This window comes from Abramis brama (genome assembly GCF_963993115.1).
Source record: "Abramis brama genome assembly, chromosome: 25".
Lineage (NCBI taxonomy): Eukaryota > Metazoa > Chordata > Actinopteri > Cypriniformes > Leuciscidae > Abramis > Abramis brama.
This window is the reverse complement of record NC_139987.1, coordinates 5,477,048-5,501,313: the sequence shown is the minus strand read 5'-3', so window position 1 is coordinate 5,501,313 and position 24,266 is coordinate 5,477,048. Positions and strand designations below refer to the sequence as shown.

Genomic DNA, 24,266 nt, shown 5'->3' with positions numbered 1-24,266 from the left:
GGCACACTGACTTACCCCCTTTTCAATGGTGCTGGTCTGGCACAGGGTTCCTTCTGCAGCGGGGATACTGTTGGTGACACAGCGATTACTTTTGCTAAGGCACCAGAGCTCTCTACACACTTCCTAGGAAAGAAGGCAAAAGCAAGTTGGTCAGAATATATCAATTTCCAAGAGAGACCAGAAAAAAATGGAAACAAGTTTAGCATTGAGCAGTGGGCTGGCTTCCCCAGCAGGCTTTTTAGAGACCCAATGAAATCGCTTCTTTCTTGCGTTGACACACCTATTGAAACAAAATGTTTGGGTGGGGCATACTGAAAGGATACTCCCCCTTTTAATAGCCAATAGGCTGTAGTTACGTCACTGCTACATGAACATGCTACTTGCTAGTCAGTGGCAGGTGGTTTTCGTGGAGGAGACATACTTATTCTAAAAAGAATTTGATTGGACAAAATCTGATTTGACATTTGACAAATTATGCGTTACACAGCAAGCAAAAACAGTTCCCTTTCATAGTGGAACTCAACACTGAATCTTGGATTGACACTATGGGGAACGCCATCAGCGTGATTGGTGATGGCGTCTGAAGCATGTGCTATGGGTGGAATGGTTCATGAAAAAAATCTGAATTGTTCAATTCACTTGTCACGATTCGAGACACGTGTGTATTGTTTGGGTCCGGCCACACGCAGCGTAACTTGTTTTTTAGCATTTGGCATGGAGGCCAATGTTAGGAGTGTCGAGTGCTGCAGTTCAGCAGGTCAACTTCACAGAGGCATCGACAGTGTCGTTTCGGTCTACTGTGTGGGATCATTTAGGATTTAGTGCTACATATGACGACGGTTAGAACATGGTGGATAAAACCGCGACAGTTTGCAAGCACTGTGCAACACGTGTTGCTTATGCTAATGGAAACACTTCCAATATGTTAGCTCATCTGCGGAGACATCACCCCAGTGTGTCAACTGACAGCGAAAGAAAGAGAAAGTCGGGTAGGAAAGAACAACTTCTACTACCCAAAGCATTTAAACAACACTGTAATAAATGTAGGCACTGACAGTGACAAGAAAGCCTATTCTTTAAGTGTTTTTGTTCTCAGCTACAATTAGTTTAAGGCCAACAGTTGTAAACTTTTTTACAAATAAATGAAAAGCCTTGCTGTATCAGAATCTCACAGATTTAATTTATGATTGTCAGTGTCACAACAATGTGTCTATTCCTGAAATCAAGCTGCCTCATTCTTTCAGTTTTTTTATTACATGATAAATACTGTAAATGGTAGATTATAAGGCTATATATTTTATGCTGATGTATGGTATTTCTAAAGTGGTAAAAAGAAAAAAAAACATTAACAATGTATATCGAATCTAACCGAAAACCGTGACCACAGAGCCGTGATACAAAGCGTACCGAGGATTTTGTGAACCGTTCCACCCCAACATGTGCCATATAGCATCCCTTCTTTTTACTGGGCACCTTATCGAGTACTGGGAGTCTTTGGATCCTGGACGATCCAGGCAGGGTGAGAGCACTTTCCCCAATTGCTTTGGGATAGTAGAGCTGAAGCTCCCCTGCGGTTCCCAAGGGGTTGAGTATTTAGGGTCAAGGATAGTGAGAAACAATATTTCTAGCAGTTCACGTATATGCTCCCTCTGGAGGTAGTGGTGGGCCAAGCCAAGGTCGCAGCTTAAAACGTTCTCCCTAGGCAAGTATTCCCTATGGGCTGTGTCAAATAAAAAGAAATTTACCTAGCTTAACCTTAGTGCTCTGCTCTTAGACCTCATGTGGCTAATGCCTGGCCCGCAAGGAAGGGAGGAAGGTTGTAAAGGCCAGGACTTTCCTTGTCCCGGAGCAGAGAAGCTTGGATAATGGCCAAGGGAATATTACCACTTGACAGACTTGCTTTTACCCATAAATAGAGCTGTCAATAACAGGACCACATGGAGATGGCAAAAAAAACAAAAACACTAATCCAATAACCTGACTGCAATACCTACTACAGTATGTATTGCATTCAGAATTACTAAACACAGCAACATACACATGACAAATCAAAACATTAACCTGAATGTGCATGGAAACAACCATGTAGTGAAATGTGTCTGTGCGTAAATACAATGTGCCATCAGTGCATCGAGAGCGCGCATTCATATAATGGACTCATGGATGCTTACTGTACGACTCCTGTATGTCACCGCAATCATTTTTACCTTGATTGCAATCCTCATCCATCAAAACCATACAGCGGTGGATGTTTTGACGTTAAATGCATTATTTGCATACATTTTTTTAACCCGTTAAGAATTTTGAGTTAATTGAATGCGTTAATGCATTAACGTTGACAGCCCTACCCATAATTCACTGTATATGACTCAAATTCACAGCATTTACCAATGTAAAGCTGCTTGGTTTGGAAGTGATCAGTAAGCGGTGCTTCATGGACAATGGACCTTCTTTTGCATGCAAAATTTAGCCAAAGTTTTGCTAATGTAAGTATCTAAGCTTTTTTAGAAGACGTTTTGTTGCTCATCAAGTTAAGTTTCAAAATCAGTAGGACTCCCTAAAATTTACATAACGAACTTTGCACATCACAGCTGGAAATGGGTTAAAAAAGTATTGGCATAGTGAGGATGAATTGCGAGAACTCCCTTATAAGTAGCTGACAAATGTACCAAAGAGCTAACTTCCATGTGCTCTGAAGGAACTATGCTGGGGCCTGAAGTTTGAACATAGGAAGATATAATGCTCTCTGTATACAAGTGTAGCTTTGTAGAACCCTGCATTGTATTTCCCAATAAAGTGCACAAAGTCCCTTTAAAGCTTGAACTTCACAGGATTTACAGGACAGAGAAGTGCCCCCATGAAAAAGACTTATGATAGGGAGCACCGCCACTGACCCCAGGTCAGTAAATAAGACTCAGCTGGCCAGCCCATCCAGATTAAATAAAGCAGCAAACTGCCACTCTCAGGTTGCAAAAGCTCCACCTCTGCAGCTGGTTTTAATAAGGTTTCCTGCTGGCTCATTCAAGATGCTCATGCTGAGAGGGTCAGAGGGGTAGGCTTGACCAGCAAGACTCAGGCACTGACGGGCTTAAACTAAGAGTGCAGGGTAGCATAAAAATTGGCCTACTTCACTAAGACCAAAGTAATTACTATCAAACTTTTTTAGAATTTTCAGAGCCACTTTTGGTATGAATTTGACATAGATGGCATTCTAGTAAAACTACTAAAAGAGTAAAATTGACTAAAATCAATGTATGTGACAGCTGAGTCAGGTGCAAGATATAATGTAATATTATGCATATGTTGTCCATATATCTGATTAATCACATAGGTGTATGATGTTTGAGTTCATTAACCACCCATGCAAAGAGGTCAAATAGTCAAATAACCAGCTGAAGGTGAACATACCACAAAAACTATACAATCATTTAATGTCTTGAAGTGAGGAAATGTTATGACATCATATGCAAAACATTGGTGACATCAGCATAAAAGTTGTCACAAGTTTACTTGTCCATATCCAGCCTCCAGCGTCAATATGACCCAGTAACGTTGAAAATTGCCGAACCCACTTTACCATACTAGGTGCTCTCCACTGCCACTAAATATTTTTTTATGATGTTCCCATATTCCATGGTGATAATCTCCCCATATGCAATGCTAATTAATTGATGGTTAAATAAACAGAAGGATAAAGTCTAATGCCTCCCACATCCTCCCTAGTCACTAGATCCAAACACCACTGATCTGATTAAGAAATAGATTTCCACTGCCTTTGTCCTAAAGACACAATAGGCTATTTTTTTTATTTTTTTTCACACCATTCAGGATGTGTGTATGACAGCATTCCAAGAAGGATTGAAGGCAAAAGGTGGTTGTGCACCTTATTAGGTCTTTGATATTAATATATTTTTAGGTTTCAAATTTTTCGTCCACCTCCCTGGGTGTGTGTTTATCTCTCCGTAACAGTTTTTCCAAACCAAATTCAAACCTCTGGTTCGCTGGTGTGGTTATAATTCTCCAAAGGCATGTATAAAACAGATGGTTGGCAGAAAAAAAAAGATTGTCAGAATCCACTAACACTACACGCTGTATTAAACTTGAGCCAAGGGAATGCAAGACTTTTTTTCTTTACATGACCGTCTTCCATGCTGATCTATACCACAGTTATGAGCTTAAGAGAGAAATTACAGGGTTCTCTTTTTGGCATGCGTTCATCCACTGTCGGATATATCTCTCAATGAAACAAAAGAACTCTGTAATCTCGGGTAATTTAATTCTTTTCTGGTGTAGAAAGCAAAGCCGCATATTTGTACTAAGCAGAGCGCCATCTCTTATTGATCATTAATTTTCCTGGCTTGCTTCAAGCTCTTTTTTCCCCCCTGTGTCAGTTTATTTGCTTAAGTTTGTTATTCTTTGGGTAAAATCATTATCATTTCCAAAAGTCTGGGGATTCGGCAGGAAAAGAAACAAACCTCAAGTATGGACTTTCTCTGAAAGATATGTGGCCCGACTTCAAACGGTCCTCGGCAAAGCTCATTTCAGGTGCTGATAAAACAACAATCTTTAATTTCGACAACATGAATGGCATCATGTGACATACTACAAGAGAGTATCAACTTGGCAGCCTCCCTTCTAGCCCTCAAAGGAAGTGAAAATAATCTCAGCTGATTGCTATCACCTGTGTTTCTTAAAGCTTCCAAAAGTTCTCCACAATCAGGGCAAGTGTTACAAAAACTTAAACTCGATATATTCTTTACAAGTCCAAATGAGACACCACAGCACTCACTCACAGCACGTTTTCCCCCTCACTGCTCTGTACATCAGAGAGCTCTTCTTGTAATGTTGCCTGCTGAACAAATCATGTCCTTTGGCTAGTCTCCTCTGGGTCAGTGGTAAAAATAACTGCTTGACCTCCGGCTTCATGTCTCCTCAGAGCTCTTTAAGTAGCTGTCTTGCTCTCTATGTCCAAACCGCCTTCTGAATCGTCCAGTGTTATTAGAATCAGCTCTTGGATTTAATACATATGCAGCAGGTTCTGACCTCACAGGTAAAGCATCAAGAATGTAGCAAATATCTGATGTGTTCACATTATATTGCTCTGTGTCCTGGCATTTTCTAGCAAAGCACACTTGGTTAGGACAAAAATTCGTATTTACATTGAATATTTAGTGCTTTTCGCTTCATTGCATTGGTTGCAGTTAGGTGATGTCTCAGTAACATATTTTAAATGTTCTTGAAACAGCACCTAAAAAAGTAATCCAAACAAAATGCTTTTGGAATGTTTTGAAAACACCTACTTGGTAAGTTTCTTTAAATAGACTCAAAATGTCAATATAATGTGTTTTAATGATGAAAACAAAACCAGCTTTTAAAATAAAGCAATCTGTACATTTGAATGAAGCATTTCAAAGACGGTAAAAATACCAAAATTCATCAAGTCCATAAACTGCTTACAAACAGGCTTCACCCATTGTTGGCATCGATTTGGGATATTTACCACAACAACCAAATATTTAACTTAAAGCTGCAGTCCGTAGTTTTTCCTCTTTGTCACCATCTCTGTTAGAAATCTGCAATTGCAGTTATTCACGCAATTATCAACTTTACGTGGGTTGTGTTTTGAGGAGAATGTGCGGCTGTCAGTCAACGCGCCGGTGTGGATACTGTCATTCGGAATCACAGATTCTACTTTTTGGAAGTAACATCCACTTTTGTTCTGACAAACTAAGAAAAAAAAAAAGTAAATCACGCTGATTAAATATAACGATCGCTTATCATTATCACGTCAAACCATTCAAATTATACTTTGTTCTCAAATTGTTAATGTTAACAACATCAGCATTGCGTGACTACATTTAATGCCCTTCCGATATTTATCCTTGTTTTTGCATGGGCCCGGTTGCAGTCTCTTTTTTTCTGTAGCCACTCCGAAGTCTGAAGTCTTTTGCATTTTACAACGGGTGAATCTCCAGTTGTCACTGGTGATTGTCGTTTGAACCTTTCTGGATCTGCCATCAAATTGATAAGTTTATATCAAGTGCTGTGAGAAAAGGCTATAAATCTCCACCTCCAACATCCTCACACGCAATATAGCCTACTAGCCGGGACACCTTCTTTATGGGTACAGATGTGACGTAATGACGCAAAGACATGCTCGAATTTCCCGCGGAAATCCACCAGTACCACTGGAATTAAAAACATTATAACAAGCTTACCGTTTTGAATCGAGCTAAGGCAAGCATATAGTTTTGAACACTGGCTGGTTATGTACTTTATGTAATTTATTTTGGATAATTTTTAACTCAAAAAAGTTACGGAATGCAGCTTTAAGTAATTCTAAAAATGTCAGAACAACATTTCTGCAGTGTTTAAAAAATCCAACATCTACCGCATTGTGTACATAATTCAAAAATGTCATCAACTTTCTCCTGAATTTTAACCCGGGACGTCATTCACTACCCTCCTCCTCATTCATTTTTTAAAGTTAGACATTAACCTTCTTAGTATTCCTCAATGTAACAGGAAAAACAATATAACAGGAAAAAAATAATACAATTATAAAAGAATGCCCGTTTTCCCATTCATTTTTTGTACAAAACTGTATAGGGTCGCTAACGACCCGAGGTGTGTAGCAGTGTAAGTATATTTTTTCTGCACAACAATAATTGAATCTGTGATGACTGAATAAGTGGAATTCATCTTTACTCCACAAGCTGGCAATGTCTGATACACAATGATGAAGTGACGTTTCACTCACAGTTAGAAGAAAACAAAAGAATAGGAAGGATCATCAGCAAAACTTTAAATGGCTCAACAATATTAGTGTCACTGACACTTTATGGTGGATCTGGTGAAGAAGCTGTCAGTGATATATTAATTTTGATGTTTAAGATGTTGGAAATTATAGTTTTGAGAATATGTTTGAGATTGCGAATATTAGCCAGATGCTGAATGTACTGGGAAATGAGCTCTGAGGAGGACAGTGATGATGGTAAGGATCTGCTCAAACTGAACCCTTCCAAGCTCAGAAGGTAAAAAATTATACTTTATTTCACTGTTCTGTAATTGATACTCTAATATTAGGAGAGTTTTATACAGATCCATATAGATCCGGGTCGTTAAAGACCTGAATATGTAATAATGATTGGTGAAACATTTATAGTTTTGAGGGTTAAGCAACTACAGAACAATTGTGCTTGCTGCGATGATAGTTCAATTTTGGTTGTTGATATGTGTGCGGATGTTTAGAAAAAAAGTCTGTAAAAAATGTATTTGTTGCTCCATCTGTATAAAGACCAGTCCGACACAGCAACATTGTCTCAATGATAGTGTGTTGCAGCCTTCTTACCCCATATTTGCACTGACGGGAGGAGGCACCGTACTGGAAACGACACTGCTCATCTGCATCGTACACCTGCCCTGGAGCCACAGTGGGGTACAGGAAGTCTCGTTTCAGAGGCTCATTGTCCAGACACGTTCCCCGACCTGAGCTGTCAAAAAAACAAACCTTCAATGGGATTGGCTCCTCTACAGAGGTTTCATTTGTGACCAACAAGAGGAAAAAAAGTGTCTCATGCCAAAAACTCAGATGAAACGAAATGGGAAGGTGTATTGTTAATGGGAATTAGCAAGTGAGAAACCTGGAAACTGCAGAAAGCAAAATGAGGGGAGGACATGAATGACAAACAGTGGCCATAAAAGGCTGAGATTTGGACTTATATGGTACTGCGGTGCACCTATGGAATCCTTTGAAGAGCCAATAAAATGACGAAAGAGACTGAAGGAGCAAAAAAAACGCAGAAGGTACCAGAGGTCACGCGTCCAAGTCAAGAGTTGTGTTTAGTCTGTTTAGTCAGCTAGAAATATGAACGCTCCCAAGAAACCCTCAAAAAAAGAGGGCCACTGCTCCGTCTGCAGCGAACAAAGTAAAAAAATAAAGCCCAAGAAGAGGCCAGACAGTGCATGTTTTGCTGGACTGTGTTTATTCTGGGTTCAGAAGTGGATCTTGTTTTATTCTCGGCGTCCCTGTTACGGACGCTTTTCCCCCCTCCCTGGCGTGTGCAAGCGGCTGAGAGACGTGTCCGCCCCACGCTGCTGCTGTCCGCCGGAATAAAACAGCCAATTATTATCCCGCTCGCTTTGCCAACAGCATGCCGCGGAATACGCTCTCCTTCTCTCTGAGGGAACAGTGGGCTCGCTAACAACATAAACGCTAACATTTCATATGCTGGAGAGCAGGCGGCTCTATTCTAGGTCCTGTCTGGCATTCGCATGATTGCTGCAACTGAACGCGCAACCTAAAGCATGTTAACCAACCACCCCACCGTGCGCTGCTAAAAGCAACATTGCCTCTAAGGAGAGCGAGTTTACATTGCATCAGCCAAGACACACTCGCCCTCTGACGGTATGCCATTACATTTTCAGACACTTTCTACATGGAATACGTGTCTAACTCGCACTTTTATTGGTCTGAAAATGGAAAAATGGAAAGGAGTGGCTTTAAAACTTAAATTATAACTATTTGTTTTCATGTATAGAGGGCCGGAGCAAGTGTGCACTGGGGCTTAAGCTCATTAAAATCGCCTAGTTCTTAAATCAGAATAATTTATGAATTTAGCTTTCTCTAAACTAAAATTGCAACAACATAAATATTTTTTAATCATTTATACCATAAATATATTTACATGTTTTACATGCTGTATTGGTCATTTTTTTAAATTTGATGGTAAAATAGTTTGATATTTTTGTTACCTTATACCTTACACTTTTACTTTTTCGTGAACTATTTTTTAATTAATGGTTGTGTAATGACAGGTTTCATTAGCCACGTTTCCATTACCAAATTGCGCAAATTGAAATTAAAAATTGAAAATACGGCCAATGAAACCACGTCAATTTCGCAAAAACTCCCATATATCGCAAAAAGGTTTTTACGCTCGCATGAGGTGGTTTTTGTGCATTTACAGGTCACCTGGCATAGATGGTGCTGTGTGTTTGGACAGGAGATGAGACAGAGTTCTTCGTTAAACTCATAACAGACAAAAGTATTATGGTAAAACTGGATTCTAAACAACAAAGAAATGCCACAATTTATCAAGACCTTGAAGCAGATAGGAGGGAGAAACACCTCATATGTGCCGCTCCTAAGTATAAGGGGCTTTCCTTGGCATTAATGCTTGGATAACACGCCTACATCTTTATGGCTAGTGCGGTAGCTGAGATATACGTAAACCTACTAACATCCATTGCCATGATTTTTGGAATGACTTACCGCGCGAGAAAAAAAAAATGTTTTAGTCGCATAACATCGGTTAATGGAAGCCCTGATTTCCCCTACTTTAGTGTAAGCTTAATATAATAAAATAGTTAAATAATGTCAATAAAATCATACATTACATTGACAAAAAGGCAGTCAAAAATATATCTAGATGTCTAAAAAAAACATCCATGGATCTGGTTTCTGAAGTGCATTTTTAGAGGAAGCATTAGGTGAAACAGGGATATCTGGCTTCCCACCACAATACTGGAAGTCTAATCTAATTAAAAACTAAACCAAATACATTGGAAAGGAAAGAAACACATGAGCTCTAGCCTGGGGGTAACCAATGTTGTATTTGGTTTCATTCCCTTAGTTTTCTATTTTTTCCCATGTGTTTTGGAAGAATAATCCCCTCGCTGGGGAGAAAGACAAGTCTGAATATGTCCTCTTGTATTGGAATACACAAACAAAGACTGTTTATTTTTTTTTAGAGAAAGACAAAAATGGTCACTTTAAAAATGGACATGTTTATTTGACATGTCAACAAAACTTCCTTGGGTAAACTCATTACAGCGAGCAGATATGCCAGCAAGAAAACTTAATGACTATCTATTTACAATATTTCAGCACAAAAACAAATAGTTGAATAGGAAATCACAAAAAAAAAGGCAATCGTTTTACCTAGTGTATGATCGATATCGAAAAATGTTAAGCTAGTGATAAGATAGATAACAGTTAGTTCTGGTCCTCTAATCTAATTGGACAAGCAGCATTCCAAGAGCACTGATATCTAGTATAAAAACTTTACCGTTTGTATCGCTCAGTTTGACTGTTTGTGTCCGTTTTTCTTGTTCGATGACACGCAATGGTTGATCCTGTTTTATCTTAATTTGGAATAATTTTCTTTGGCAAAGCAAAAATAGACAAAATAACTGGCCATGTTGTGTCTAAGGCCCTGTTTACACCTGGTATTAAGATGCGTTTTGGTCGATCGGATCGCAAGTGGATGACACTAAATACAGGTGTAAACGGGTCTAAAACGTTTTGAGCTTGTCCACTTTCGGCCACTTCCAGAGGTAGTTGAAAACGTATTTGACTGGATTGCTTTCATAGTGTAGAAGCTCATGTGGTCGAATGTGTTCGAACAGCCACAAAAGACGCCTACTCTCCGCCTACTGACCTAATGAGTAAACATTACGGGAAGTGCGCTAGCCAGACAGGATTTAAAATTTGTCGGCTGGAGACCCAAGTTTGGTTTGAAGATGAAAAACACACCAAGCACAATGTTCTCTCACAATTTCTGATTTCTAACACACACTCACTCTGCTTCTCTCTGTATGTTTTCCTGTCATCTCCAGGTGCGTTCATAAGTAAATTGTGCGAGCTTATTTCATCCATTAGATCGAAAGATCTGAAAAAGCCCATACATTTACCTGCCCATAGATCTTCCTCTAGAAGAAACCAGGACAGAATTGGTTGAAAGTGGACAAGAGAGACAGATTAAAATACCAGGTGTAAATGGGAATGTGTCTCCCTCGTCTACTTGTGATCCGATCAACCAAAACGCATTAATACCAGGTGTAAACGGGGCCTCTAATTTAAGATAAGCGATATTAACTTGTCCAAGAACATGGTGGCTGATGGTTAAGAAAGTACAGAAATCCAATTAAATGCTTATTTGACACAATTTTTAATCAACATTTTTCATTACAATTATTTTAAATATTTGAGAAATGAAAATTTATGTTTATTGTATACTTTGGAACTGACATGATTAATTTTCAATCGGCCAAAAAGCATGTTTATTGGCCAATGCCGATCTCAAAATGAGCATGTTTGATAGATCTGTCTAACAGTAATAATGACTACTGCAAAGAGTAGGCATTTTTCAAAAGCCTCTTTCTTTATTGAAAGTTCCTACTGTACATGTACAAACAAGTACACTGAAACAAGTCGGAATCTACAGCCAAGCACACCGGTTTCTGGCGAGAAAAGACCCAATCTGTTAGATGGGGATGTTGCGGAAATAGACTAGCATTATCATAGCAAAGCTGTTTTACTGCCAAAGATTACATCAACCTGAGATCTTAGAGAAGGCCCATTATTGATAGAATTGCTCGGTGCTAAGCAAATCCAAAAAAGGAAGGTAAGTATTCAACCTCAATCCGAAATGGTCACAGATGACACGGTGTGATTATACAACAGGGAGTTCATCCCAAACCAACAGAGCAGCGTTTCTTTGTGTTTGTGTGGGAAGTTGGCACACGATGATAAAGCTTCTGATGGCTGTGATGTTAATCTTCTTCCATGAGGTCATTCACCAGGAAAACTTTTTGACAGCCATGGCAACCACTATTCTTTCCTTTCGTCTTACGTTAGGCTAACAATTCAGAGTCCTGCCTATAACTGCCTACTACAGATCAACCACGCTCTCGTCTAGCCTTGAACGGACTCTCTTTCAAATCGAGCACATTTATGTGGTTATAAAAAATAAACTCACAATTTTCCCAATTGTAAAGTGGCATAATGCATTAGTGGGAAAATAAAGAGTAAAAGCATCAAAAGAATCTATCTGCATACTCTAAACTAGGGATGTGCGATTAGTCATAATTGATTTTCGATTTTGATTTTGGCTCCCAACGATTATGAAAAGATAATCAAGGTAAAACGATTATTGACTGACGGAATCTGCCCTATTACCTTAGCTCCTCCCCTGACTGATCTGTACACAGTCCGCCATGTTTATCTGTTACATCACCAACTGTGTTCATGTGAACTTTGTGTGTTTTTGACATAACCTTGTGTGTATTTGACAGTTTAAGTGCAATAAGACGCGAAAGACAAATTAGTTTAACACTCATGGGACGCACCGTCTGACATCCAGGTTTCTGTGCATGAGCTTCGCATGTGTGCGCTCAGAAAACCATATATCAGAAGTTTAGACTGATAAACTTTCATTAAGATGAAGAACTACAATGTCACGTGGCCATTACAGCGATAGAGATGATAATCGAAACTAAACAGATGGTTTGTTTTTGGCAGAGTGTCCGAGCCGAGGCACAAGCTGTAAAGGCTTCGTCCTCTTCTGGAAAGTGGGGCGGGGAGCAGCAGTTCATTTGCATTTAAAGATACATGCACGAAAACCAGAATGTTTTTCCTTCCACTCAAAAATTGCCATTTACAGGAGACGTAATAATTAATATGTGGGGTATTTTGAGCTGAAACTTCACAGACAGATTCTGGGGACACCTGAGACTTATATTGCATCTTGTTAAAAGGGGCATAATAGGTCCCCTTTGATGTTAATATTAAGCAAATCCCAGCACGCATTCTCTTAAATGCATCAGGTATTGCAGATTTGCAGTTTGAATGAAATGCTGCTGCATACACCACTATCCAGGAGGGTTTGGTAATTTACATACAGAAGCACAAACTGAGAGGGAACAAAGAAGGGGGATAATAACATTGTCATAGAATTTTGTAATATTTATTTATTTGAAATAATAAAACATTGTTGAATGCACGAAAAAAATAATGGAAAGTTGGAATATTTTAAAGGAATTTGGGTCTTCTCAGGTCAATTCGGTAAAAGCACATTTATTTAAAGTTGGAATGAAACGGAAGTTGCAATAGTCTTTTCTTCCCTATTGTAAAAGTTTTTGAACCCGCTCAAGTTCTCAGGATTTCCAGGATTTTGAATTTCCATTTCAAATTGGACCCTTGAAGACCGCTAAAATTTAGATTTTAAAATCTTGAGCATTACCGACAAAAGAAGCATTCTTCAAATCCTCTTTTCACTTACTCCAAAAAGCTGGTGATATAGTCCTTGCTGCAGGTTGACCAGGAGAAGGGGTTGGTGTTGGCTGTGATATGGGCCGCCATCAGCTTGGCTGTCTCGTGACCTTTGGTCCCGCAGGAGTTCCCGATCCCATCGTGGTTCATGCCGAAACTGCGAGACAAGTGGATCATGAGCTTTGATGGATCATGTCAATCACAAGGCCCACCCTGCAAACAAGCAACAAGCTTGGGCAGCTCTGAAAGATCAGGAGCAGAGGACATCTCCTTCAGCTAAGCTGTAAAGAGAGGCTTTTTCTGACTCGGTAACAGCTGTGAGAAGAGGACAGATGGGTCAAAGGCCAGGGGCTGTCTGGAGCTCTGGAGGAGGGCGAAAGTTGTAATCACCACCCTGATCCCAGGCTGTCAATCAATAATTACACGTTTGAGCAGACCTCAATTGGACAGTCATCTCTTAATGAACCTGGCCTGCTATTTCCCTTCCTCCAAGCTGCTTTCATCTGCTCACGGGCCATCGGTGTACAAGACTGCTGAAGCATTCAGCCACATTCCTTGCCGGCAACTCCACAAATACATCATTTGAGCCGTGCAAATTTTGTTCCCTTACATATCTGTCTGGATATTGTATGAAAAAGTTAGATCACCTTACAGCAAGACCTCGAAGCTTTCGTTGCCGGCCGGGGTCTATCCAAAATCCAAAATCAGTCTCTAATGCATATAACAACCCCTCTAACACAATTCCTCTGTGTTTTTTTAAGGCGCACATTTATGACATTTCACTCTACTCTCAATATAAATCAGCGCAGGAGAAACCTTCCCCACAAGAAGTAGCGGCTATTTTTACAACTGATCCACAACAGAAGCAGACGCAAGACATAATAGAGGAAATTGCAATCTCGCTGAACTTAGCCGAAAAGCTACGTAGACCAATAGATCATGGTTATTTTTCTAAGCTTTCAGGATAGGGTTCATTTGTTCAGACTGTCATTTGCATAAATATGTGTGTGCAGGCAGTACACGCTTTGCATTTTGGCTTGAGGAATATACATAATAATGACCACAATAAAACCAATCCAAACACAAATATCCTATGAGAACTGAAAGCGTCATTTTTAAAATATTGAGTAATTTTTCAACCACAAGGACTCTAATAGAGTTCTGATCATCTCTTTAAACATTCAGGGCTGAATTCACTAAACAATTACAGTTTTATCTCAGCTTATTCACTTGTAACCTGCAATCCATAGTATAAAAAGTATATATTTTTTTACAAATATCATTACATTTATTCATTTATAAATATCAAGAAAAGTTTTTCACACCACATGACCCTTTACAGCCTGAATAAACTGTGCCTTGTCATAGAAAGTAAAATTATCTGACATTTTAAGAGATTTGTTGGCTTTGACACAGTCATGAGGGTCTCCATGTATCTGCATGTTTGCACCACATGACCTTCATTTGGCAAATAAAAGTTTTGTTAAATGAATACTTTTCTTTACCAAGAATAAAAACAGAAGATTACATCAAAATACTTTTTAGGTTTTCTTTTAGAAAATGTCATTATTTGAATTAAAACACTGAGTCGTGGTGCTTATGCAGGAAAAATGAGTTTCAATCTGGCTTGCAACATTCTATCTCCCAATTATTTCCTCTCCTAGGTTTTTGATTCTATGGATGAAAACGGCAACAACAACAAAAAAAGTCCACAAATGTATAAACTCACTGTAAACAAGACGATTTAAGGTTCAATTACTTACAATAGAAACGGATGTTTGCCTTAGCAAACACCACTAATTAACAACAATTAACATATTACAATGTATGTCTGGCTGATATTACTGTCACAAATGGTCAGCCAGAACACAGAGACAAATAGAAAGAGAAAATATACTTACTTGTGTCCGATCTCATGTGCAATAGTGAAGGCAGAGCCAAGGCCTATATCTTCATTAATACTACAGCTCCTCTCTGGCTCACACATTCCGGCTACGGACGCCAAACCTGGCCACACACACACACACACACACACACACACACAAACACAAACACACAGAGATGAGGTCAGGTCAAGGTGTAGAAGTGCTACACTGAGTCACCACCATAAAATGAGATTCTTCACATTAACCACGAAACCACTGAACCTGAAGCTGGCGAAAAGTTTATGCGAAAGTTTTTTTAAATCACTAGGGGGTGGGTCAACACTGACGGCTAGACGATTAAATAAAAAAACAACTGATGTTGTAGCTGGAAAATGTCTAGACAAGGGGGTTAGATTTATAAATTCTACATCTGGTAACAAGGGACCACCTAGTAATGCAAGCCAGAGCTCAGAATTCAAGAAAACATTTCACTTTGCGCCCCCCAAAAAATATAGATGTTTTTATTATTCAAGGTTTCAAGAGACAAAGAAATCATTGTTTTCTTAATCCTGTTAAGTTTGTTTTGTTCCAAATGAGATTTAGTTGACAATTTTTGGATATTAGCACAAAACTGACATAAGCTGAAATTTACTACTGACAGTGTTTTGGTCCCCAGCCTACAGGGACTTGGCTTTCTAAGAGGTTTGTACTTATGTTATGTTATGCTGCACTGTCATTTTCCTTGCCATAAATAAACAGGCCTGTTATTTAATGTGTATGGAATGAAGGAAACATTAAATCTACTCTGTTTTTATGTTGTAACTTTTGTAGCAAGCCACCTCTGTGTGGCAGCACTGGCATAGGGCACTTAATCTCATAAAACTTTCAAGTCTTTCTGTCCACTGACTACATACACGATAACTGAAATGTAACATCATAATTGACTGATTTAAAATGCTCTCCATAGACAGCAACCTGTAAAGTCATTCAAACAACATTATGTGAAGTACACTGGAGACTCGACTCACAATTCATTTAAATAGACGTTTTGGTTAAGATGTTGATAACCTAAACAACATATTACTCTAGTAAACATAGAAACACACACACACGCACATGCACGCACGCACGTGCACACACACACACACACACACACACACACACACACACACGCACACGCACACATGCACAAAAACTAATTTTGGGTAACATAGTTAATTTTAATTAGATTAAGCAATTTTTAATCTGTATAAATTTTAGATATTTAATATTAAAGAATGAATTTGCTGAAAGTATATTTATGAGTTATTTTTTCTCCTATAATTTTTTTCCACTGTGTTTGTTCTGGGATTGACTTCACCACAAAAATCTGGCAGCTTAATTGTGATGAAAATACTACAAATACTTAAAATAAAAATACTTTTAGTTCACTCAAAATTGAAAAATGTAGAAATTCTGAGAAATATTGGTCGCTCTTTTCCACGCAAGTGCAATTATTGGGGCTTTCAAGCATCAAAAAGAATCCAACCAGAAAATTATCATAACAGTAGGCCATACGACTTGTGCACTATATTCCATATTTTTTAAGCAATAAGAATTAACTAATTATTCTTTTAATTGTCCTAAAGAAATCTTAATTGAACATCATGTCTTACAAAACACATCAGATCTTCCTGACATAGAAGATGGAGCAAAGATTGAGTCTTCAAGTCTCAAAGCCAGCTGCTTCTGTTAAGGGGAGGGGGTTCCCTTGAAGCTATGAAGTGGGGAAATGGGCTTTTGCAAAATCCAGGTGTCTCTTAGTTCTTTTTTCCCCCTCTGCCCAGCCTGGGAGAGAAGAACAATTCTCACCAGATTACATCTGTTGGTGATTGGTGAGAAAAAAAAAACAAAAAAACCCTAAAGGTAGATGTATGGAGGACCATCCAAGATCCAAGTAGCCTGCTCTGGCCTCTGACTGGATCAAACATGTGGCGAGTAGTTTATCTTTGCAAACTGAAATCAACAAGGAGACCTTGATCCTTTAAAGGTAAAAGTGCCTACTTTTGGGGGCTAATAATATTAAATAGGTTCTGCGCAAGAACTAAAAGAACAAGAAGTAAATGTCAATTTTCATTTTTGTGTCACATCCATTGCGAGACATGAGAGAACCAATGGTGTTTGGGGTCTTAACACGTCTTGACATGTCTTGAAGTTTGAAAATGCATAGGTTCATTTCAAATTTGAGAGCTATGTTGGAAAATTATCTGTGAATAACTTAAATTCCGGTCTGTCCCTCATATATGACTATGGATATTTACCACAAGTTGTATAGACTCATCTTATGATACTTTTGTGCTGCTTTTTTGTCCTTTTTGTGTTATGGCTTGACACAATGTTTTCATTGTATATGGAAAAGTTTAAAACATGTATGCCAAGTTCTTCGACATGCATTCTTTGTAATCCTGTTGGTTTCATATGGTTTTAAATAAAAAAAACGTTTCTACCATTTTCTTCAGTTTAATGAGGAAACAGTAATAACATATTCTTTACACCTTGTAATACATGTAAGTGTACACATTTTAATCATGATATTCAAAAAAGTATGTTTTACAAGTATAATGAATTCATAAACATCATTAGGTTTTGTGGAGTTGAACCACATGACATTTTACAACCTTAACTAACCGTGCCTTAAATAATAATTCACTGTAAAAAATTATATGATCAATACGTTATAACAACATATGTTTTTACATTGCTTTAACTCATCAAAATAAGTTGCAATTTCAAAATATTCAACAATTTCAGATTTCAGAACTAATTTTTGAAGTCAGTTTAATATAATTAATATAATGAAATGGCTTAAACATCCAAGTTGATTGTACTTTATTTAAGACAGCAAGTTTTTTGTACAGTGTTCATAAAAAAGGTAAAATTATGTAATAATTTAACAATCTTCAGGGTTATTTTTGGTTACACTTTATTTTAAGGTGTCAGTGTTACAGTGTTATAATACATTTAAGTACAGAGTAATGTTAATTAAATACATGTACTTCATATAGGGTCAGGATAGGATTAGGATTTGGTTGAGGGTTAGTTGCATGTAATTATGCATAATTTACAGTTATTAGTATGGTAAGTACATGTAACGTAACAAAGAAAATGTAAATAAAGTGTTAGCGTATTTTTTTTAATAATAGTGTTTCCTGCAAGTTGGTTGCACCACATGACATTATTGTTCGCATCAAGTGGGCTGTTTAAATATCAATAATCAGTTTTGTTTCACTTTATGCTTCTCGGTAAATATCAAAAAGAATTTTAATTCAGAAATTAAAATCATGCTATATTAAAGATGTATTAACTGAAGAAAGAAAGAAAGAAAGAAAGAAAGAAAGAAAGAAAGAAAGAAAGAAAGAAAGAAAGAAAGAAAGAAAGAAAGAAAGAAAGAAAGAAAGCACGTCTGACCCATGTTCCACAGAGAAAAGGTGAACAAAAGAAAGTAATAGAGATTTGGAATGGCATGAGGCTGAACTACTCCTTTAAAGTTGACTATATAACAAAAGAGTATTGAAAAGGTCTAAACCTGACCTCCCGGTGGGCAAAATATTATTAAAGATATTGAATCCTAATATGGGATACCAAGGGAGGCTTGTAACTGTTTGGGAGCCATCGCTCCAACAAAGCACTTCTGGCCTCTTTATCTTCCTTATCCAGAGGCCCAAACAAGAGCGGACATGCAAATCAAAGGCTAATAAGACACCGACTGGAGGCAAGAAGGGTAAAAAAGGAAAGCGATACAGGATATAGAGGGTTAGTGGGCCCAGGCTGACTCGAAAGCTCACTGGTGGGGCTTATTTTCCTAAGCCGAGGGTCGCGTTGGTATTATCCCCACTCTGCGATGACCCCCAGAGGGCAACACGTTGACCCGAGATCATGGTGATGCCTCTGGGTGAGTGGGGGGTGTTGAAGTGGAGATGGAGGTGGAGAAAGAGGAGGGGGGGCAGCAAGGAAGCAGAGCAGATGCCAGGGCAATTAAAGGGACCCGGGGAATGTGACGAATGCGGTCAATCTGTCAAACCACCCCTGGAGTCACAATATTACTTCTAAGATATACGGTTCAGCCCTGGAGGAGGCTGGTTCAGATAAGACAAGGCTTTGACAGACCATTTAGGGTGTTTGCTTTTTCCTCAGTTATCCCGGCTTCTTTAAACATGTTAATTCTTCTTTTATCATGTTGTTCTCTGTTATATATTGTATAGTCTAATTTTCTTCACTCCTTTTCTTTTTTGGCTTGCACAGGGGAGGGGTAAACACCTCCGTCCCGTAGCAGACAGAAGTGGGAATGTTAGGAAATGAAACAAGAGACAGCGGTGTCTGTAGAGGCAGGCAGGCATTGAGCCATGTTTGAGCTCAACGTGAGCCAAGCAGCTCAATAAAGACAGGGCAGTGAAGTCTTTCTCAAAACTCACGCAGAATTATTTGTTACACCATTAAAACAAAGCATGTAGCATTTGGCGTTTAGTGGCGTATGTTTGAATCGAAGAATATTTGGTTTTAGGATTCATTTCGGGTACTTACCGAGAGTACCGCAGGGTTTGTTCTTATAGGTGCAGATGTCATACCTAAGAGAGAAAAGAAATCAAAAGTGAGGTCTTTAGATGACAGAAATTCATTGGTTCTCCATGCGGTAACTTTTGAAGAAAACATGAATGGTGTTTGCCCGTGCAAAACTCGCTGGCCAGAGAGTTCGAATGGGGTTGCTAAGGTGTTCTGGGTGATATGATTTGACTTCTATGATATTCTGTTCCCGTAGATATGGCCCGGGACACTCCTATGCCACAAAGTCCACGCATTTTTTCGCCCATTTTATCATCTGCCTTGTGAAAATCATAAGTATTAGCACAACGCATTTGCCCATTATGCGAATATGGTTCATGTCCGTAACTAGAGATGCACCGATCGAACGGCCAGGGACCGGAATCGGTCAATTTTCCACATGATCGGCCCGATAACCGGCCGGTCAGTCTCACGTCTTACTGATTCCGAGCTGGTCCGTTTTGTTGCCATCGGCACAGGCAATAACGTTAGCTGAGCATTCTCCTCACACACCCACCTCCTCTCACTCACTCAGTATTCAGTTAAACACAGTCAGTTTTGGAACCTAAATAGTTGAGAAAGATAACGCGTGTCGTGTAACAGTATATTGGATCCGTGCATAAAAAAAAATGTCCTCCTGAGGATTTCGCTCAATTTCAATTTGGTCACACAATGCCACACTGGTCAACAGAAAGCAGCTCGATCTGACAGTGTCTTCTGTGTGTGCTGTGCTTTATATATCACTACACTAATGACAACAGAAAATGGACATTTTTTGCCCGCAAACTTTTGTTGAAATTTCGCTAATGTGACCGCACCTTAATGCCAAATATTCAAAATCTATTTCCCACATTTTATTGACAGCATCCATTATAACTTAACATCTGTTTGTGATTCTTGCCTTAGTTTTCTTTTTTGTGTGTGTTGTTGTTGTTTATTTTGTAACCCAAACCCTTTCTTTTCCCCAATGGGACTTGTCATCAGTCGGCTGACGATTTCGACGGCAGGCCTATATGAAAGAATGCCAAATATTTTCTTATTCCCCAAATGGGGCATTTAACACCTCCTGAAAAATATCACAAGCAGTTTGGGCTGCTGAGTCTTGCCAAAGGCAGGCAGCCAGGCTTTGTTTGACATTGTCCTCAGCGCAGAGGAAAGACGCAGTGCCTGATCTGAATCATATTAAACTATCTTAGAAGCTTTGTGTTTTGCGTCAGGGGCTTGGGTTGGGGGCGCAGACGTTATGCACGTATTCAGTCAGACTGGTAGTTGGAAAGTTCCTATCGGCCTTCTATTTTGGTGTCGATCTGAAGATATCCATGTGCTCTGTTTACTGTGGCAGCTGAAAAGGGTCAGAGGAGCCAAAAGATCTTTGAATCTGGAAAATCATACTGGAATATTGCAGCCAAAAAAATAAATAATCAAAACAAAGGTTTCTTTGTGCTCCTTTGCACAGTTTATAAGCAAGTAATACGCTTCTTAAACAAATTATAAATTGTGAAAAAAATTAAACTTACTGTGAGATCATGCTCATATAAACTTGATCACAATTTCTTAAGAAAATGTGAGTGGTACTTGCCCATGCAAAACATTCTTGCACAATACTAAGGTGTTGTGAGTGGTTGCCAGGGCGTTGCTATGCAATTACTAAGGCGTTGTGAGTGGCAGTTGCCATGCTGTGCAGTTGCTAGGTGGTAACTTACTTAGCCAAGTCAAAAGAGCCCACCCATAAGTCTCTATGATAAGTCTGGCCGCTAGATATTGCTAAGAACCTTTCTTCAGTGTAAATTTATAGGGTTTTTTTTCATTTATCATTGTAAGTTCCTCAACAAGCTCTGTGATTTGAAGTATCATTTATGTCATAATGCTGTGTAATTTCAACTTGTCCCTCTTGAGGAAACCACAATGGAAGTGAATGGAGCCAATTTGTTAGTGTTTCAATAGTAGAGCCACAATAATGTGCATCTCTTATTAAATCTCTTATTAACCTCTTCTGTGTAAAGTTATATTCAATCTTACAACTTACAATCTAACATCTAAACCTATAAAATGACCGTTTAAATTGGCAAGCTTAAATGCACAAGTTTTAACAGAATAATTAAATGTAAGTGACTTCATACAATCATAAGCTTCACATTTCTGCATTTAAACCCTCCATAAAATGGCCCCTTTCACTTCCATTGTAAGTGCATGACTGTAAACTTAAGAAAATGAAAGATGAGTCAAAATTTCTATGGTAATCTAACATTATGCCACAAATATGGTCGATTGAACTTGTACTGAACCCGGAATATTCAGTCCTGTACTCAACCCGCTATAACAGTGTTGTAATGGTGGTACATGCCTGATAATAAACTACATAACATTAGCATGACATCAAATTGCTAAAGCTGTATGTATAACCAATACATTATTAAATTATTAAACTCTTATCTGTAAGTTCAAACAAAACAGCATACTAAACATCAGAGTAAATTAGATGGAAGACTAAATGTGTGTGTGACTGACCCACTGTTTCGCTTGATGTCTAATTGATGTATATACTGTACTGATAATTCAATAATAATAAAAAAGCAATGTCATACACAGCATCCACAAGGAATGATGAACAAGGTCTCTGCCTTGAAGACAGGCTTTTAATGTATTAGAAATCCGAGGACAATGCAAATTCAATTTTAGTGGCTCCCTCCTCATCCCACGACTCCCCGAGCAGAGCAAACTCACCAGCATTAGGTACTGTCTCATGAAGCTGGCCTCATTTGGACATCGATTTATTTTGATTTAGTTACTTTAATTTCCCTCAGCTCTCGCAGTGGATCGTGTTCCAAACAAGCAATATTGCATCTCGCCGTCATGCTCCGGCCAAAAGTCTAGGACTGGAAAAACATCGCCGGAGAGGTCAGAATGGACCGTCCGTCAGGATGATGTGGTCTTTGTCCTGCTAATATTTCTTCGTCGTTCACCCGCAGCGGTGCTGTAGCAAATGTGGCAAATTACAAACTACTGGAACTTTAGGAAACTTTGTAAACTATGGAAATGAACACGTTTAGTAATTAACTATAAAACTATAATTCTCTTGTAAACTTCATACAAGCTACAAACTGTTGCTGCAATTGTGAAAGTTGCAACTAAAATTGTTGCAAAAGTCATACAGTTTACAACGTTTACTAAAATTGTGATAGTTTGCGACATTTATTAAAATTGTAATAGCTACAATATTTTAGAGATTTACTATAAATAGGATTCTTGCATTTATTAACAAACTTTTTAAAAGTGTGATAGTTACGGTAATACTAAAATTTAGATAATTTTAAAGTCCCCCTGTGGTGAAAATAAAGCTTTTAATGTTGTTTATATGTCTATGTAATGTTTTTAATATTTTATTTTAATTAAGACAAACCATGTGTAAATTCATAAGTCAACATCATTGCTGAGTATTTTCTCCTTAAAACTGCAGTGAACCAAAGACAGTCTCACAAACACGGTTTGAAATCGCTGGTGTTTCTGACGTCACAAACTACCTTGTAACCAATTGGGGGTGTGTTTCCCGAACAACGACGTAACTTGCTGCTTAACTACCGTAGTGTGATGCATCGTTGAAGAAATCAACTAGCTAGTCACGACTGTTTCCTGAAACCATATTGTTGCAAATTGATCGTTCAACCACGTTGGTTAATGATGTCACGCACGTGGTGGAGTAATAACTTATTTTAATGAATGTTTGTGTAATGAGTTCGAATTAACGCTAGATGTTTTGATATAAATTACAGACATGGCATTTGAGGACTATTTCTCATTTTTCTCAGTTATTTTGTTTTATTTCCAGATTCAGTCATAGGCTCATTCTTACATAGTCGAGCACGTTCACACATGCGCACTCTTCAAAAAACGGTGCTTTAAATCTCTAGACAAACTAAAAGTCTGACATTTTTATGTATTCTAAATTAAAGACACAGTTTGTACTGAATATCAGCTTGCTTATTTTGCTCAAGATAAGGATTTATTCAAGATAAGTCCACATGTCATGCAAACTAGAAACTCTGCTTCTAACACAGGTCGAGAGCTGTCGTTCCAACCACACAATCTTGCGATGCTGTTTGCGAATGTTTGTTGGAACGATGGTTTCGGGAAACACGGACTCGTTGAACTGTGCTGATAACGATGGAACTTGCGAACATAGTTGGCCAACGATGCTTTTGGGAAACGCACCCCTGGTCAACATGTGATCGTCAACGAGTGGATCTCTGAGCTGGTGCGAGTGAGTGGAGGCGGGGCTCATTTGCATATTCATAGAACCACGTATACTAAATGAGGCAAGGGTGTAGAGTTACATTCAAGCTATTTTAAGGCATGAAGACATTTTTTTTCCCAAGGAATAACGTTTAAATATGTAATTTTGATGAGTTTAAGGGATAAAATTGACTACAGGGGGACTTTAACAACTTACAAAGTTACAAAACAATTTGATAGTTGCAGCAGTTTACAAAGTTTACTTGAAATGTGATATTGTGGTTGTTTACATACAGTGATATTTTAGTTAAATATAGTAAATTTCATAAACTATTGTTACTATCACAATCATAAACTACAGCAGCATAAACTACCACAATTTTAGTAAACTTTATAAATTATTGCGACATTTCTGTTACGGCTCTGGTTGCAGCAATGAGGAAACAGGATCTATATGCAGCAGTCTTTATTAATCATAAACTCAAACTTACAGAAATACTCGAGATACTAGGAAATCTCTCACACGGGACAGAACAACC

At 38.5% G+C, this 24,266-nt stretch overlaps 1 protein-coding gene across 1 annotated transcript in view; it reads right to left on the bottom strand.

Annotated features, from left to right (window-relative positions):
* The window catches only part of adamts6 (ADAM metallopeptidase with thrombospondin type 1 motif, 6), a gene marked incomplete at its 5' end in the record, with an annotated part of 82,679 nt that overhangs the window by 44,611 nt on the left and 13,802 nt on the right, over window positions 1–24,266 (bottom strand). The window contains 5 exons of the mRNA XM_084103638.1: window positions 16–123; window positions 7,352–7,493; window positions 13,065–13,211; window positions 14,956–15,061; window positions 19,480–19,523. Of these exons, the coding sequence (XP_083959764.1) occupies window positions 16–123; window positions 7,352–7,493; window positions 13,065–13,211; window positions 14,956–15,061; window positions 19,480–19,523 (547 nt within the window). The remainder of the gene's footprint in view (window positions 1–15; window positions 124–7,351; window positions 7,494–13,064; window positions 13,212–14,955; window positions 15,062–19,479; window positions 19,524–24,266) is intronic.